Raw genomic sequence first — 16,551 nt, forward strand, 5'->3', positions numbered from 1 at the left:
CGCTCTCTTTTTCTGCAACACACGCGTTTAAACAGGATGAGGCAGAAACACACAAGATCTGATAGAAAGAGGCAGCAATTCACATCCTGCAATTGACCATGGACTTTGACTACCAGAAGATTAAAGGTCAGTTATCTATAACCAGCTTCTGAACCGCCCTAATCATTTTTTGCTTGCAGAAATTTACAGTGTTGTCGTGTTGAAGTAACAAAACGCATTTCTGGCGGTTTCAGGACGTTGTTTACTTGCTTCATCTGAAGATATACAACAAATGCAAATGTTTTTAAGCTATAAAATGTCCATATTTATTTTGATATCAGATGCAATTGTTATTTTGTCTTAATTACACATTTTATGTATTAGTTATTTTGTGAAGGTCTTTTAAGTTTGCTATAAAAGGTAAAACATTTGCTGCACAAAACGAAAATACTAATGTACATAATATTCTTTTATCATATTGAATAATTCTCAAAAACAAATGAACTGTCTCTAACTAGGCTACATCACATAATCTTTGGCGGTATAGCTACAGGGGAATTTGCCGTTGACTGGAATGTTTTGAAGTTTGTGTTTGTTGCTCGTGTCACTGGGTGTCTAATAAAGAACGTGATATTTCCGTTCTGAGCCTCACTGTGTTTGGCATTCGATATTTAGATATGTTATAGGCCTATACTACACCCAGATAAAGTCTCACTGTCTGTTTGATTGAGTTGGAATAAAAATAGCCTACTTTAAAAAGGAAATTAACATCGGCTCAAAGGCAGGAAGCGTCACAGTTGAAAACAACTGTTAGCATAATCCATTCTATTTCAAATAAGTGGTTTAACAGAGCAATGAATATGTTCACAGTATTTCTTTTTTTAAAATTTATTTCCTTATTATTCTTCCTCTGGATAAAAAAATAATATTTTAGTTTGGCTGGAATAATAATAAAATATTTAAATAAATGCATTGTCAATATTATTAACTTCCTTAAGATATACATTACCCCCCAGATTGGTTACAGAATAAACCACTTTTTGTTTAACTAGTTTTAGAATTACCCAATAAGCATTTTAATCACAATATAAGCTTAAAACTGGTATCTTGTAAAATATCATGTGCTGTCGCCATGGAAAAAGTATTGGAAATTATTTGATAAAACTATTGTGTATATGGTTTTTTGTGTGTGTCTTCAACAGTAGGCCTATAAGAATCTTAAGAAACAAATTGGTGAAAAAATTAAAAGTGATTTTAGGCTTCTATTTTATAATTAAGAACGGCCTTTGTTTTGATGCTAAATAGAAACAGGTTGATGCAACATTTATGTGGATATTGAACGACGGTGATTTTATTCATGTGCATGCTTTGTCTCAGAGTCTGCATGCTGTTTACCATGGTGCACTAAGATTTATAACTAGTTTTAAATGCCTTACTCATCATTGTGTGTTCTAGGTTAGTCTGATTGGTCCATTCATAGGCTCAAGCATTGGCGTATCTTTGTTTACTAATCTATCTGGTTTTACTCCCATCAAATCTACAGAATTACATTTTTTAAAAACCTGTCCTTAGCTATGGCCTTCGGTCACAGGATATTTATGTACTGTCTTTTCTTAAATTGCGGACTGAGATGGGGGAAAAAGGCTTTTAAATATGCAGCACTTTTTGCATGGAATAATCTACAAACAAAGCTGCAGTTTAAAGAATTGATTTTACTAAATGTTTTTTTAAAAGAGTATGATTTGTGAAATTCAAACACAGGCTTGTATATATAGATGCTTGAATAGTTTGTCAGAGTGATTCATGTTAACTGTCAATTGTGTTTTGTTTGTTGTCTATTAGACCTATGTGACATGTATACTGCCTAATCTTGGCCAGGATGCATTTGTAAAAGAGATTTTTAATCTTGATGTGTCTTTCCTGGTAAAATAAAGGTTATAATAATAATAATAATAATAATTATAATAATAATGATAATAATAGTAATAATAATAAAGAAAAATAACATCAAATTCAGTTTCTTTTTACTTTTATTTTGCTGTTAATGAGTTTTTCACAAAACCATCTGGTTTAACAATAAAGTCTCGTACATAAAGGATTATTTGCATTGCTGCACAGTAGGCATGGGATGATAACGGGTTTTAAGGTTTACTGTGGTTTTGAAAATCAAGGTTTTAAAACTGTTAAAATTTTCTGTTATACCATTCCTCGGGTATTTGTAAATTTTTTTAGGTGTTTTTTACGACTATTTTATTTTATGAGATTTTTTAGGGAAACAGTATCTCCAGCAGATAAGAACCCTCCACATCAAAAGCTACTGGTCAATCCATGATTCAGGAAACATTTGAGAAACAAGTTGCTTAAAACCACCATACAAGCATGCTACTTGAACAGTGCAGTTACTTACTTTATAACAAAGAAAAGTAAGATATCCAAAGATACCTTCTTAAGTTGTAAAGAAATCTGTGTTTTTGAAACTAATGAAGACAGCAAGATAGTCAATGACTTACAGTTGAAGTCAGAATTATTAGCCCCCCTGAATTATTAGCCTCTCTGTTTTTTCCCCTAATTTCTTATTAACAGAGAGAAGATTTTTTTCAACACATTTCTAAACATAATAGTTCTAATAACTCATTTCTAATAACTGATTGATTTTATCTTTGTCATGATGACAGTAAATAATATTTCACTTGAATTTTTTAAGACACTTCTATACAGCTTAAAGTGACATTTAATGGCTTAACTAGGTTAATAAGGTTAACTAGGCAAGTTAGGGTAATTAGGCAAGTTACTGTATAACGATGGTTTGTTCTGTAGACTATCGAAAAAAATATATAGCTTAAAGGGGCTAATAATTTTGACCTTAAATTTATTTATTTATTTTTAATTGCTTTTATTCTAGCCGGACTAAAACAAATAAGACTTTCTTCAGAATAAAAAATATTATCAGACATACTGTGAAAATGTCCTTGCTCTGTTAAACATCATTTGGGAAATTTTCAAAAAAGAGAAAAAAAATTGAAAGCGGGGGCTTATAATTCTGACTTCAACTGTATATTAATTATTTAGCCTGACATATTTATTGTTACAAAATATTTAAAATGTTAAAATAAAATATACCTTGTTCAACGGGAAAAAACCTTTGTTGTTTTTTACCCAGACATTTAAAAACAACAGATTTTAAAGCAGTAATACCATATTGTGAAACCGTGATATTTTTATCCAAGTTTGTCATACAGTCAGAATCTTATACCGGCCTATGTCTACTGTACAGATGCTGAATTCCAACAGAGAGAAGAGAGACTGGGTGACTTTGCTATCCACCATCCAGTCCCAAAACCCCGTCCATCTGTAGCTACAGAAAATCATCTCACTCCCAAAAAACCTCCAGTAAAACCCCGGCGGAGCATTAAGGGTCGTCCCACAACACAGCAAGAGGCTGATCAATTAAACCAGGGCCAGCAGAAGGAAAATGAGGTAAATCTGTCATAAAATAGACTTAGAATAGAATGTTTTTCTTTAACATAATTTGGATGTATTAATTTTTGGGCTATGATTAGGCCCACTCAGAGTCTGTGCTTGCAGAAATCCGCAGATTTCCCAGATTTGTTGCCCATCAATGCGTCTATTTATTGACTAGTGTATTTAAATGTGTGTAAATTTATATTTATTAAGTTTTTAAATTAATTTCAGTAATATTATTGCCGAAATAAAACAAATAAGACTTTCTTCTGAAGAAAAAATATTATCAGACACACTGTGTAAATTTCCTTGCTCTGTTAAACATCTTTTGGGAAACATTTAAAAAAGAAAACAAAATTTAAAGGGGGGCTAATAATTCTGACTTCAACTGTATATATGCATTTGAGGTTTTAAAAAGCCTTCAAATGTACTCAAAGACTAAATACGTCTATGATATCACATCCTCAAGACATAATCACTTCTGTCAGCGGTTCTATTACTTTCTCTGAAGAGTTGTTTGAAGCAAAGAAATAGGAAGTTGGTCAGTTCACCTACAAAAAAACAGAGCGATCGGTCTTGCAAATATAATGTGCACATTTCAAAAATATATCCAAGCCTTTTTGTAAATGATATAAATTTGAGATTATTAGCCATTTCAAAGCAGAATGGACTGTGATTGGTTGTTTTTGTTTTTCATCAGCTGGAAAACAAATCATTCTGAAAGTGATTTGAAAAAATGTGATCCTCTTTATCATAGCATCATATAATATTATAATGATTATGTAAACTTTATAGTTATCATCACTGAAGTGAGTAGGTCTTTAGAGTGTCATTGTATTGGATTTAAAAATAGTCATTGTACATAAACAAGAAGTTAACACTGAGCAACTTCCTTTTTAATAACAGAATTGTCACAGACAGTTTTAAACTCTACATTTGAGTTCTTCATCTGTTTTGCTGTAATTTGTTGATAAATTAATAATTTATATAATCTAAAATATAATCACCTTTAGGAATGCCAAGGCCTAATTTCAAATAAGGGCATTTGTGTAGCTTAGATTTAAACAGCATGGAAACGGAAATAAATGGGGTTGTAGAAATGATTTTAACTCAAAAATGGTTGACAAATTCTACATTTTATTACAAAGAAATTGGAGGTACATGTACTATATTTAATTAAACATAATCTTTAATAAAAACAAAACAAAACAGTTTGTTCCCCCCTTTATTCACTTTTAAGTTGTTAATATTGATGGGTGGGGCGAGGCAGTGGCAAAGTAGGTAGTGCTGTCGCCTCACAGCAAGAAGATCGCTGGTTCGAACCTCGGCTCAGTTGGCGTTTCTGTGTGGAGTTTGCATGTTCTCCCTGCCTTCGCGTGGGTTTCCTCTGTGTGCTCCGGTTTCCCCCACAGTCCAAAGACATGCAGTACAGGTGAATTGGGTAGGCTAAATTGTCCGTAGTGTATGAGTGTGTGTGTGTGTGTGTGAATGTGTGTGGATGATTCCCAGACATGGGTTGCGGCTGGAAGGGCATCCGCTGCGTAAAAACTTGCTGGATAAGTTGGCGGTTCATTCCGCTGTAGCGACCTCGGATTAATAAAGGGACTAAGCCGACAAGAAAATGAATGAATGAATGAATGAATATTGCTGGGTCCAAACCTGTACTCATTTGAATTGAGAAAATCTTAATATTTGATTTTTACTACTTTTTAGTCAGAATTAATTACTTTTAAATCAAAATTTTTCATGAGATTTGGCATGGGAATTAACAGTAGTATCACAGCACACTGGTTCTGTATCGGACTTTACCATTTGTTGTTCTATTTTGGAATCTGATAGCTTGTTTGAACTCAGAAAACATAATACAACACATACTAGAGCAGGGGTGTGCAAACTCAGTCCTGGAGGGCCGGTGTCCTGCATTGTTTAGCTCCAGCTTCCGTCAATACACCTGCCTGGAAGTTTTAGTATACTCAGAAAGAGCTTGATTAGCTGGTTCGAGTTTGGGCACCCCTGTAAGAGTCCAATGGGGCTAGAATCTGAACTACATCTCTACTATAGAGACATACATTAAAGTCAACTGTAGAATCCAGAAGAAGTGTCTGAGGTATAAGGCCAATTCATGAATGCTTGTCCTGCAGCTCACATCTCCAAAGAAAGTAGGTATATTATGAAATACTTCAACGTTCTATCTTTTTGTTCTAAAAATCTGTCAAATATATATTTTATGATTGCATAAAACTATTTTTTATATAAGTGTTCCTTATATGCCATTGTACTGTTTCTGTTTAAGACGGCGGTAAAGCGAATAGATCCTGCACTGGTTTTGGGTCCCCCGAGGCCCCTGGAGGCTCTGTCTCCATGTCTGCGTGCGAATACTTTGCTGTGGTTTGAAAGAACGCAGCTGCCTCGACTGCAAACACCCGGACAACCTCTGCCCTGTTGGCTCCATGGTTTCGCTACACGCAGGTTACAGCCACATCTAAATAATTTTGCAAAAAAAAAAAAAAGAAAGAAAAATAGGTGCACAAGCAAAGTTGCATGCACACAGATGTTAAATGGTGTCAAAAACAAATATGGTTTACATGTTCACATAACCTGTGTTTATCTGTCTCACTCAGGGAAGCGGAACAGCTGCTACAGGATAAACCACTAGGGTGTTTCCTGTTGAGACTCAGCGAGTCAAAAATCGGCTTTGTGCTGTCTTACAGGTACTTTCATTAAAACAGCGACCTGAAAAGAATTTTGGATACTAAAAACTAGCTAGAGCTAACTATAATTATAACAATCACTGTATATATATATATATAAATATATATATATATATATATATATATATATATATATATATATATATATATATATAGCATCCACACTATCACTCAATAAAGCTTTGATAACTATAAGCAGTCTACGACAGTTTTGTCGCCTACCACTTTAAATATTTGCACTCTTTAAAGCAGAGTGGATTCTGATTGGTTGTCAAAGTGTTTACTGTTAATTCACGTAAAACAAATCCTCATTCAGTCTGTCATTATAGTTTTTTTATAGAATTAGATTGATTAATTAATCTTTATAGTCCTTAATATCATTTTTTCGAGTGTTGTTAAAGTTAAAGCAGCTTACCTTTTGATTATTATGACAGATGTACAGTTTTGTTCAATAAAAATATTCTTGAACAAAATTTAGACCAACTGTTTTTCTGAATGAATGAGCATTTTTTTTAAACAAATCAGTTGTTTCAGATCAGAACAAGTTATTCAGTGACCTATTTTGCATATATTTATAGTGCAACATGCTGCTAACAAAATGAGTCTAAAAAATATAATACTACTTTTTATAATAAAAACAATATTATTATATGTATAATTATCAATATCATTTCATAAACTGTAGCAGCTATGATAAGAGCAACTATAAAAATGCTAGACATTCAAATTAATATTATATATATATTTTTTGCCTTCTGCCACTTTATTTTTTGTTCTACAACACAAAATCGATTAAAAATCTATGGATAGATATACCCAAAATTAACTAAATGCCATGTTTAACCACTGTAGGCATACATTAAAGTCAGCTGTAGATTCTAGTAGAAGTGTCTAAGGTAAGACAAATTCATGAATGCTGAACTGCTGTTGTTGTCCTTGAGCTCACATCTTAAAAATGATCAAAAGTTCAAATAGGCATTATCTATAGAAATACACAGTATATTTGAAGTGTAAACAACCCCATTTATACCAATAAATAAAATTGATCACATCAAGTGTCATCTGTTTCTTTTTTTTTTACTTCATGCAAATTTCATGGGAAAATATGGCTTGGCACTTATTTTAAAATACAACTACATTAGATAGTTTGGCTATGCATTGTGGTAAACTATACGTTGGTGTCTTTTTAAATAGTATCTATATCTGTACCATCTCTTGTCTCACTCATTCTTTAAATAACAAATGCATTACAAATCCTCAGAGGTGAGGACCGGTGTCGTCATTTCATCATTGAAGAGGAGGAGAGTGGAGCATTTGGTAGTGTGTATCTAATTGCTGGAGAAAGCAGCCATCATAAAAGCCTGGAGAACCTGATCAGCTACTACACCCAAAATCCTGTGGGGCCCTTTAATGAGTTGTTGACTGTGCCTTGTACGCAGGTGAACACTTTTTTCCTCTCACGAAAATTCATTCATTCGTTCAGTTTTCTTCGATAAATAATCCCTTATTTATAAGGAGTCACCACAGCAGAATGAACCGTTAACTATTCTGGCATACGTTTAATCAGCGGATGCCCTAGTACTGGAAATCTGACTAAAATTCACAAATGTACATAATTATATACAGTACTTTTCACTTATATTTTATGTTTTTTTTTTCTTGATATCTAGCCTTATGTGGGCATTGAAGAGATTGAGAGATTGAGGAACAAGGAAACAGAGGTAAATGGGAAAGCAACAGATCAAGAGGAGAAGACCAAACTGCCCTTAGCCATTGGTCCAGCCGTTTTAAATCAATTACCCACAAACCCACCCAATCAGATCACATCTGCTACAGGAGAGACTGTGCAGTATGCAGCAATAAGAAAGCCACTGAAAAAGACTCTCTCACTGCCAGAGTGCAAGTGTGTAGCTGAAACAGCGCCTCCTGTCCTGGAAGTGAGTCATTACATTAAACTTTTTCTCTCACAATGGGATATGTGCACAGCTAGTGTTTTTCAGCCAGTGATGAACTTCCGGTGAAGGGTTTATGTAACTATTTTCAATAATTATAAAAATATTTTCCATAATGTTCCTTTTACAGTATCTAAGTTGTGATGTATTTTAAACATATTTTGGTAAATAGACTTAAGCATCGATTTGGCTGTTAAAGCACAAAAGAGACAAACAACCGTTTAAACCCAGGTGGCGTCTTTAGCAACAGGTCAGCGCCAAAACTCCATTTAAAATACTGGGGTAAAATTAATTTAATGACATGATACGGAAAAACAGAATTTAATGCAGTGCTTCTTGTTTGGTCTGATATCCACTTTATATTGTATCCCAGCCAGGCAATGAAGATCCCTGATTTTTAAAGAAATCAGATCTTAAACGTGGCGATTTTGTATGGGATGACAATACACCGTAAGCCCTGGGGCTGGCTGACTGAAATTAAAAGTCTTTGTGCATAAACCCCATTCTTATTTGACATTTCAAAAGATAATAAAACATTAAAGATATTTTAGGTAGATCTTTCAGTCATATTTTTTTACATAATGAAATACATCCATGTATTAAAGGGATAGTTCACCCAAAAATGAATAGTCATAATTTATTTACACTCATTTCAAACCTCTATTAGTGTCTTCTGTTGAATACAAAAGTAGATATTCTGAAAAATGCTGAAAATGTGCGATCAATAGCTGTGTCTCATTTCAGAGGCTGCATCCTCAGAAGGATGCATTCAAAGGGTGCTGTCATCGACGACTGTCTCATTTGAAAAAAAAATTGAAGGCTACTTCAAATGCAGCCTCCAAATGCATCCTTCGTTTCCCAGAGAATGAAGGATACAACTGGTGGACCCTTCGAGGCCTCGAACATCCTAAGATTTATTGCGCGCTGACAACTCAGGACGTTTTTAAAAAAAGACTCAGGATTACAGTTTTAAAGAGCCCCTATTATGCATTATAAATGGTCATATTTTGGTTTTGGAGGTCTCCAAGAACAGTCTGATATGCATGCAAGGTCAAAAAACACTTTCATTGTCTTGTAATTTGCATTTCGTTTTATCTAATTATCACAACGACTGCCATATGATTTGTTCAGCGATTTATTTGTTCCCAAACCCTTTCTTAGTGCGATGCTAATCTGTGTTGATTGGTCCGATGATCCAGTCTGTTGTTATTAGTTGACTGCGTTCAGCTCGAAACAGAGAAAAAATGGCCACCATGGCTTATCAATAATTTTAAAGTAGCCAGAGTGCAGAGAGTATGTGTCCAATGCTGGAGTGTATTAAAGCAATGCAGTTAAACACCTGCATATTGCTCTACTCTTAACCATGACACACATTCAGTATTAATCCACACAGCAGCAAAAGCTGTAAATTTTTGAAACTTGACTGCTGCACATGTGTTGGCACAGCTGACGGTGGCCATAGCAACAACAAACTGCAGAGTATTGCGAGCTCACAAACCCATTTAAATCTGTAAAGAAAGTGACAACATGGTTTTAGACACGATATGAGAATATAAAGAGTTAACCAGATACACTAGAAGCTACGTGGAGTGGTTATAAGTAACAAAACACAATTAAATACACATTTTGCAAGCTAGAGAAAACAAGGAGGCAACCATTTTAATCACACTTACTTAGACTTGCACTCTCAGAAATATAGGTACACAAGCTGTCACTGGGGTGGTACCTTTTCAAAAGGTTTTTAAAACCATATTTGAAACCACCAATAAAATGAAATGACAGCTGTTTCTTAAGTTTCTCTTCTAAACATCTGAATCAAACAAAATCGGCATATTTTAGTACCATAAATATAAAACCAAAAAGCTTTTGTTTTCAAGAGCACTTGGTTTATTTAAAAATACAGATTTCAAGCTTTATCTGGATGAATTTCTTATGTCTGTGAAGCTTATGTCTGAAATAAACACAGCTTATGACTTTCACAATATTTGTTTTCCTGTGGAACTCAATGTTTACAGATTTTCGGCTTTTTTCAAAATACTTTGTGTTCAACAAAAAAAAGAAGATATTTATAAAGGTTTGGAACCACTTTAGGGTAAATGAATAGTGATTAAATAAATGTTTTGGGTAAAATACTCCTTTAAAGGTGCCGTGAAGTGCTTTGATATGTGTATTTTTATTCAATGTTTGACGTAATCTCAACTGAAAAAGATGAGAGGGTAATAACTCCATGGAGTAACTCCTTCCCTTAAAAAAACAGCCAATAGTGTTTAGTTTTTATCACAGCTCTGCCAGTGAGAGTGGTTGATCTCAAGCACATCAAATGAAAAGCACATAGATATATACATTAGATGTCGCTTCCCTGTTGTTGTCTATAGGAAGGAATGCGTCAGTAGAGCCGCCGTTTTGGAACAGGGTAGCGCTCCTTTGAAATGAATGCAGGACCAAAGTACCGTGGAGGACTGTGAACATCCAAAGCCAGAGATATACACATATATCTATGATCAGGAGTTTTCCTGGATGTTAGCATGCAATTATTATTATTTTTTTTTTAATTACGAAAATTATAATTTTACATCACTTTTCTACATTGATGGATCAGTGATCGCATTGGCATTCCTGACAAAAAGCGTGTGTTTGTGTGTTCGGAACTGTACTATCCGCTCTCCCTGTTAAATTTGATCTATTCCGTGTCCTGAAACACACCCCTGACGGACGGGGGGAGCGATTCGTTTGTGAATAAATCTCCATTATGAACGACTCCTTCACTAGCCGACAATAGAACAAGTTTCTGGCACCGCAGCATCTCGTTGTCATATTTCTTTTGCATTGTTTTCTGATTTTATTCAACAAAACTAGCATAAGCCGAGTCTTTAGTGCGAGTTGGAGCTACTTTGCCTTATGGTGAATGCAGTAAGAGATTGTATTATCATTAATAACATTATCTGTTTAGCACAAAAGTACAGAACATACAAAAACGTAAAAAAACTTAATCTTACCTATGAAATGTTCTGCCTTTGTGCTTTGTTTTCTTTGTTTGCTCGTTACTAAACCCGTAGACAGCGTTAAAGTCCCGCATCTTCACGTAATAACACTGTCTTGACTAGTGCGGTTGAATGACAATTGTCCTGGGAGCACTGTACCAATGTGGCGGCTCTATTGACGCATGCTCAGGGTCCCTATGCGATATCTAGTGTATATATCTATGTGAAAAGCCAATTAAAGTGCCTTGAAGGGGCGAGGCATGTCAGATACTAGACTGCATTTAATTGGTCAAGATTTGACGAGAAACTGAAGTGACAAGAAAAAAAATCGTTGATTGAATTATGTGGAAGTGAAAAACTGCAAGCTTTGGATGTTTTATATTTGATTTTTGGAGCACACTAGCTTAGAATAAATAAGAAGAAGCTCCAAAAACAGAATGAAACTAACACCTAAATTGTTTTATTATAATTTCATGGGACTTTTTATACCTAGGTGTTACTGCAATACATCCACAATCTGAAATATTGTCATGTTTTTTTTTCTTCATCTATGTATATCTTCATAGACTTAATCTACATTGTAAAAGTGCTATAGAAATAAAGATGACTTCACATTTTTATTTGTAACTTCAAACTCTAAACTCTTTTGCCTCCATGTAGAATGGCACTGCTGAGCCTGCTGAAAGACCCTCAAATCCTAATTTAACTGGAGATCAAGCTCATACTGTGGACGCCCCATATGCTAGAGTTAAAAAACTTCCAAAAGCAGTATCAGAAAATACCTCCAACATAAGCACCGACCCTGACCTACAGGGAGCGACGGCAGCTTTCACCCCTCCATCCATCCCAAACTTTGACTCAACAGCAGACCCCAAATACTGGCAACTGGAGCCCCTGCACACCTATGAGGAGACCCCGTTCACACACAGCCGCCCAGAGGACATTGACTGCTATGCTGTGGGGTGGAGAAGGCAAGCGAATGAAGATGCAGGTAAAAAAAAAAAAAAAAAAAAAACATGGTCACACTTTATTTTGATGGTCCGTTTGTTGAATTTAAGTTTCATTGCTTCTACATGCCAACCAATTCTCATTAGACTAGAAGTAGACTTCTAGGTTGGGGTGAGGGTTGGGGTTAGGGTTAGTGTAAGTTGACATGTACTTGCAAAGTTTCTTAAAGTCAGTTAAATGTCTGTTGAAGGAGCAGTATCAACAGATATTAAGCAGACAGTCTACTAATACTCAAATGGACCATCAAAAATAAGGGTTACCGAAAAGATTTGAAAGAAAATAAGCATCAGAATGTACCACAACTTATTTTAACTTGAATTTGTGAATTGAATTTTAAAGAACGAACAACGCAAGACGAGGCAGTGGCGCAGTAGGTAGTGCTGTCGCCTCACAGCAAGAAGGCAGCTGGGTCGCTGGTTTGAACCTCGGCTCAGTTGGCGTTTCTGTGTGGAGCTTGTATGTTCTCCCTGCCTTCGTGTGGGTTTCCTCCGGGTGCTCCGGTTTCCCCCAAAGACATGCGGTACAGGTGAATTGGGTAGGCTAAATTGTCCGTAGTGTGTGTGTGTGAATGTGTGTGTGGATGTTTCCCAGAGATGGGTTGTGGCTGGAAGAGCATCCGCTGCGTAAAAACTTGCTGGATAAGTTGGCGGTTCATTCTGCTGTGGCGACCCCAGATAAATAAAGGGACTAAGCCGACAAGAAAATGAATGAATGAGAAGGAACAACGCACCAACTGAAAGGATATACATTTTAGGATTAGCCCACCTGAAAATGAAAATTCTCATTTGGTTCCAAAACCTTAATAATTATTTAGTTTGTAACAAAGTAAATATATTTTTGGCCCCTTCACTTGAAGTTTGTCGACCTTAAAATGTACAAATGTTCATAAATAGATGCAAAAATAAATCCAATGGAATGTTTTCACTTTCGATTTCACTTGAGAGGTAAAACTCTTCACTTTAAAGTCACATTATGAAAGATTTTATCATTGAAATATCCCCCCCAAAAAACTCTAGAGCAGTGTTATATATATTGCTATATGTTGTTATTTTTTGCAAATGTTTTGAAGAATGTTCAAATCTAAAGAATAAGTATTTTAACTAGTGACACTGACCCTGTGTCAACGTGCTAATGCCGTCATCCTATAATGGTGAAAATACATACTGTGCCTTTAAGATAACAATAATTATACATTGAACGTATTCAATTTTAGCCTCGTGCAACACCCAATGAGGTTTATTATTGCATCATGTGGAACATCTGAACTTTCCCTGGAACCAAGGAAATTAGCTTAATTTCAACAAGCTGGGTTGTGCTCTGTTCCACTTTTAGACACGCACTTGCAAACTCCCCTTTCCTTTGTTCCCCTCCTCCATTTTAAAGTGTATTTCCCCTGTTTAAATCAATGAGGGAAATTTACATGGACATACCTTCGATCCCTTGATTTTGACAGAGGGAGCGAGTCGCCTTCATGTCCACTCCAGCGTCCCAGAACGCAACACGGTTGTGACGTAACAACACTGTAGTTCCCAAGTGCTCAAAGGTATAGGGCATTCCATTTAAACCCATTCAGATGTTCCACCAGTAGTGGATAATTGTGTGATGTAATGCATGTTGTACATCTGAGGAAACAAGATGAAGGGAAGTTAGCAAGTGAAGGGCATAAAAAATTAGACTGGAATGCAGCACAGGTGTGGTTAAGCTTCAGTTTACCTTTACTGATCAGTGAAGAGCAGTACACACAGTGCGTTCCAAATGTGATACAGTCTATCGCTCTCAGTAGGGATGCAAAATCATGGCCGCCATATTGAAGTGTTGATCCAAAACCAAAGTGCTTAAAACTAGCCACTTTAAAGGGTCCTTTGGAATGAAAGATTTTGAAAATACAACTGATGGACACTTCGGGCCATCATCCTTTGAGCAGGGTCGCTGTTTGGTGTCACACACTGCACATAATTCAAAGGTGCATCCCTATGCTCAATCCCTACAGAGGGACATTCTGAATGGAACCCAGTGGTAATCTGTTAATCACATAAAGTCATTGAGTCTCTTTAAAAGACTCTCACCATCTCAAAAGATTAAAATGTTATAGATTCCTCATGGATATAGCCTTTTTATATCTATATGAATGAGTTTTTTGGGGGGGAGAGGGACAAAAATCTGTCATATTTGATTCAGGTTTGAATGGCAAAATGGTGAGGAAATGTTTTACTTTAGAATTAACTACTCCTTTAACTTATACCTGTAACCGTGCATTCACACGAGGCTTCAGTGTCAACGCTTGACAGAGGGCAACTCTGAAGTTCTGACGCGATCGTCATGGCAGCTTCAGCCAATAAAATTAGTCTGCAATCGGTTACTGTCTAAGCTGGGGTATTTGCATAAAGTGATCTGATTGGCTGCCGCTTCCATTGGTGCTTGAAAAGTTCTGCAGCGAGCAACGCCACTGAAGCAGTGCAGACAGACCTACAATTCAGTTCGGCAACGTTTGACGTCACCTATTGAAAGTGAATGGGAAGCGTTGACACCGACTCCTCGTGTGAATGGGGCGTAAGACCTCAATCACCTGAACCTCCCTGAACAAAACCAACCATCAACTCTTCTCTACCCCACAACACACAACTACCTCAAAACATTATGCAATTCTGGGTGTTCCTTGCACAGGTGAGTAGGCTTGACAAACCACCTGTAGCGAACACACTCTATTATCTATGTCATTTTTTATCACACAATTTCTTCTGATCACTTAACATCTCAAAAAATAACATTCATTCATTCATTTTCTTTTCAGCTTAGTCCCTTTATTAATCTAGGGTCACCACAGCGGAATGAACCGCAACTTATCCAGCATATGTTTTACGCAGTGGAAGTAAAATAAATAAAAATAAATAAATAAATAAAAATGTATGCATTTATGAGGTGAGCTCAGGCAGCCCGGTGGCTCAGTGGTTAGTACTGTTGCCTCACAGCAAGAAGATTGCTGGTTCGTGCCAGTTGGCATTTTCTGTGTGGAGTTTGCATGTTCTCTCTATGTTCACCTGGGTTTCCTCCAAGTGCTTCAGTTTCCCCACATTCCAAACACATGCACTATAGGTGAATTGAATAAATTAAATTGTCCATAGTGTATGAGTGTGTGTGTATGGATGTTTCCCAGTACTAGGTTGTGGTTGGAAGGGCATCCGCTGCATAAAACATGTTGAAATAGTAAGCGGTTTCATTGCATTCTGGTAACCTCTAAAATAGAGACTAAGCCGAAGAAAAACGAATAAATGACTGAAGTGAGCTTCACACAAGTAAGTGGGCTTGACAAACCACCTGTAGAAACAATCTTTTCTCTAAAAACAAAATAAACAAAATGTCCCTTCTTACTGATTCTCTGAGCACAAACTGTTCTTAGTATAATTAGCACTTCTTGTGTGTATTGCCTCTTCTTGTTAAATCGCTGAATGCCTCCTCAATTGTAAGTCGCTTTAGACAAAAGTGTCTGCTAATTAAATGACTTCATGTTAAGGTAAGACATTGTGGAAGTAAGCTGTTTGCTGTTTTTATGTTTCCCCCAGTAAACCTTCTAAAGAATCATGAATATTCGGAAGTGAACATCAAGGGTGCTCAAGAAGGCAACGCTGTGCCCAGACCCGGACCTAGTCTTCCTCTTAGACCACCTCCAAGATCTACTCATGGCCCTTTGCGACCGGAGATCACAGCACAGGTAAATATCTATAAAACATTTGAATGTGTTCAATTCTGTAGAGCATATTTAACCTGTTCTAAAATAATAATACTTTTGTTCTCTCTCTCTCTCTCAGAGTTTTGGTGTATCCCCAATGATGGCTCAGCCCCAGTACTCTGGTTTTCATCATTCAGATCAGCCACGTCTGGATGCTTCCTCCAACTCCATTTATGAACAGATTCCAGAAAGATCTAGACCACCTCTGCAGCCCCTAAACCCCAGACGCTGACCTCAAGACTGTATAGATCTCATATATAATATGAGATTATATATATATATATATATATATATATATATATATATATATATATATATATATATATATATATATATATATATAATCTCATATATAATATGAGATTATATATATATATATATATATATATATATATATATATATATATATATATATATATATATATATATATATATATATATATATATATATATATCAGACAACAGCACATACCAAAATTATGCATTTGTGACACAGGACCACAAAACCAGTGTCATATTACTCCATATGGGTATATTTTCCTTTTATGACATCAAATGAAAATGAAGGTAATATATTTTGTAAATTTTCTATTGTAAATAGATTAAAGCTCTAAAACATTGGTAAGAAGTTCATATAAACAGCTTAAAAGGCAGATTCTAGATATTCAAACAGTGTTATCTTTGCCAAATATTTTTTCACATGCAGACAATTGGAAAACCTATTTATTCAG

At 35.7% G+C, this 16,551-nt stretch overlaps 1 protein-coding gene across 1 annotated transcript; it reads left to right on the forward strand.

Moving 5' to 3' along the window:
- Positions 1-43: 43 nt before the first annotated feature.
- si:ch73-109i22.2 lies at positions 44-16,162 on the forward strand. Its single transcript, XM_693824.10, has 9 exons — positions 44-126; positions 3,254-3,456; positions 5,735-5,910; positions 6,063-6,152; positions 7,414-7,591; positions 7,823-8,089; positions 11,746-12,076; positions 15,654-15,802; positions 15,900-16,162. The coding sequence occupies exons 1-9, from the start codon at positions 99-101 to the stop codon at positions 16,050-16,052; spliced, it is 1,575 nt and encodes a 524-aa protein (XP_698916.2). The 5' UTR covers positions 44-98; the 3' UTR covers positions 16,053-16,162.
- The last annotated feature ends 389 nt before the right edge of the window (positions 16,163-16,551 follow it).

Source organism: Danio rerio, chromosome 19 (genome assembly GCF_049306965.1).
Source record: "Danio rerio strain Tuebingen ecotype United States chromosome 19, GRCz12tu, whole genome shotgun sequence".
Taxonomy (NCBI): Eukaryota; Metazoa; Chordata; class Actinopteri; order Cypriniformes; family Danionidae; genus Danio; species Danio rerio.

Bases quoted from the DNA above. Each gene is read 5' to 3' on its own strand.
- si:ch73-109i22.2 (XM_693824.10), top strand. From the start codon at position 99: ATGGACTTTGACTACCAGAAGATTAAAG. The intron at 5,911-6,062 runs GTTACAGCCACA...TGTCTCACTCAG, and splicing joins CATGGTTTCGCTACACGCAG to GGAAGCGGAACAGCTGCTAC. The intron at 12,077-15,653 runs GTAAAAAAAAAA...TGTTTCCCCCAG, and splicing joins GCAAGCGAATGAAGATGCAG to TAAACCTTCTAAAGAATCAT.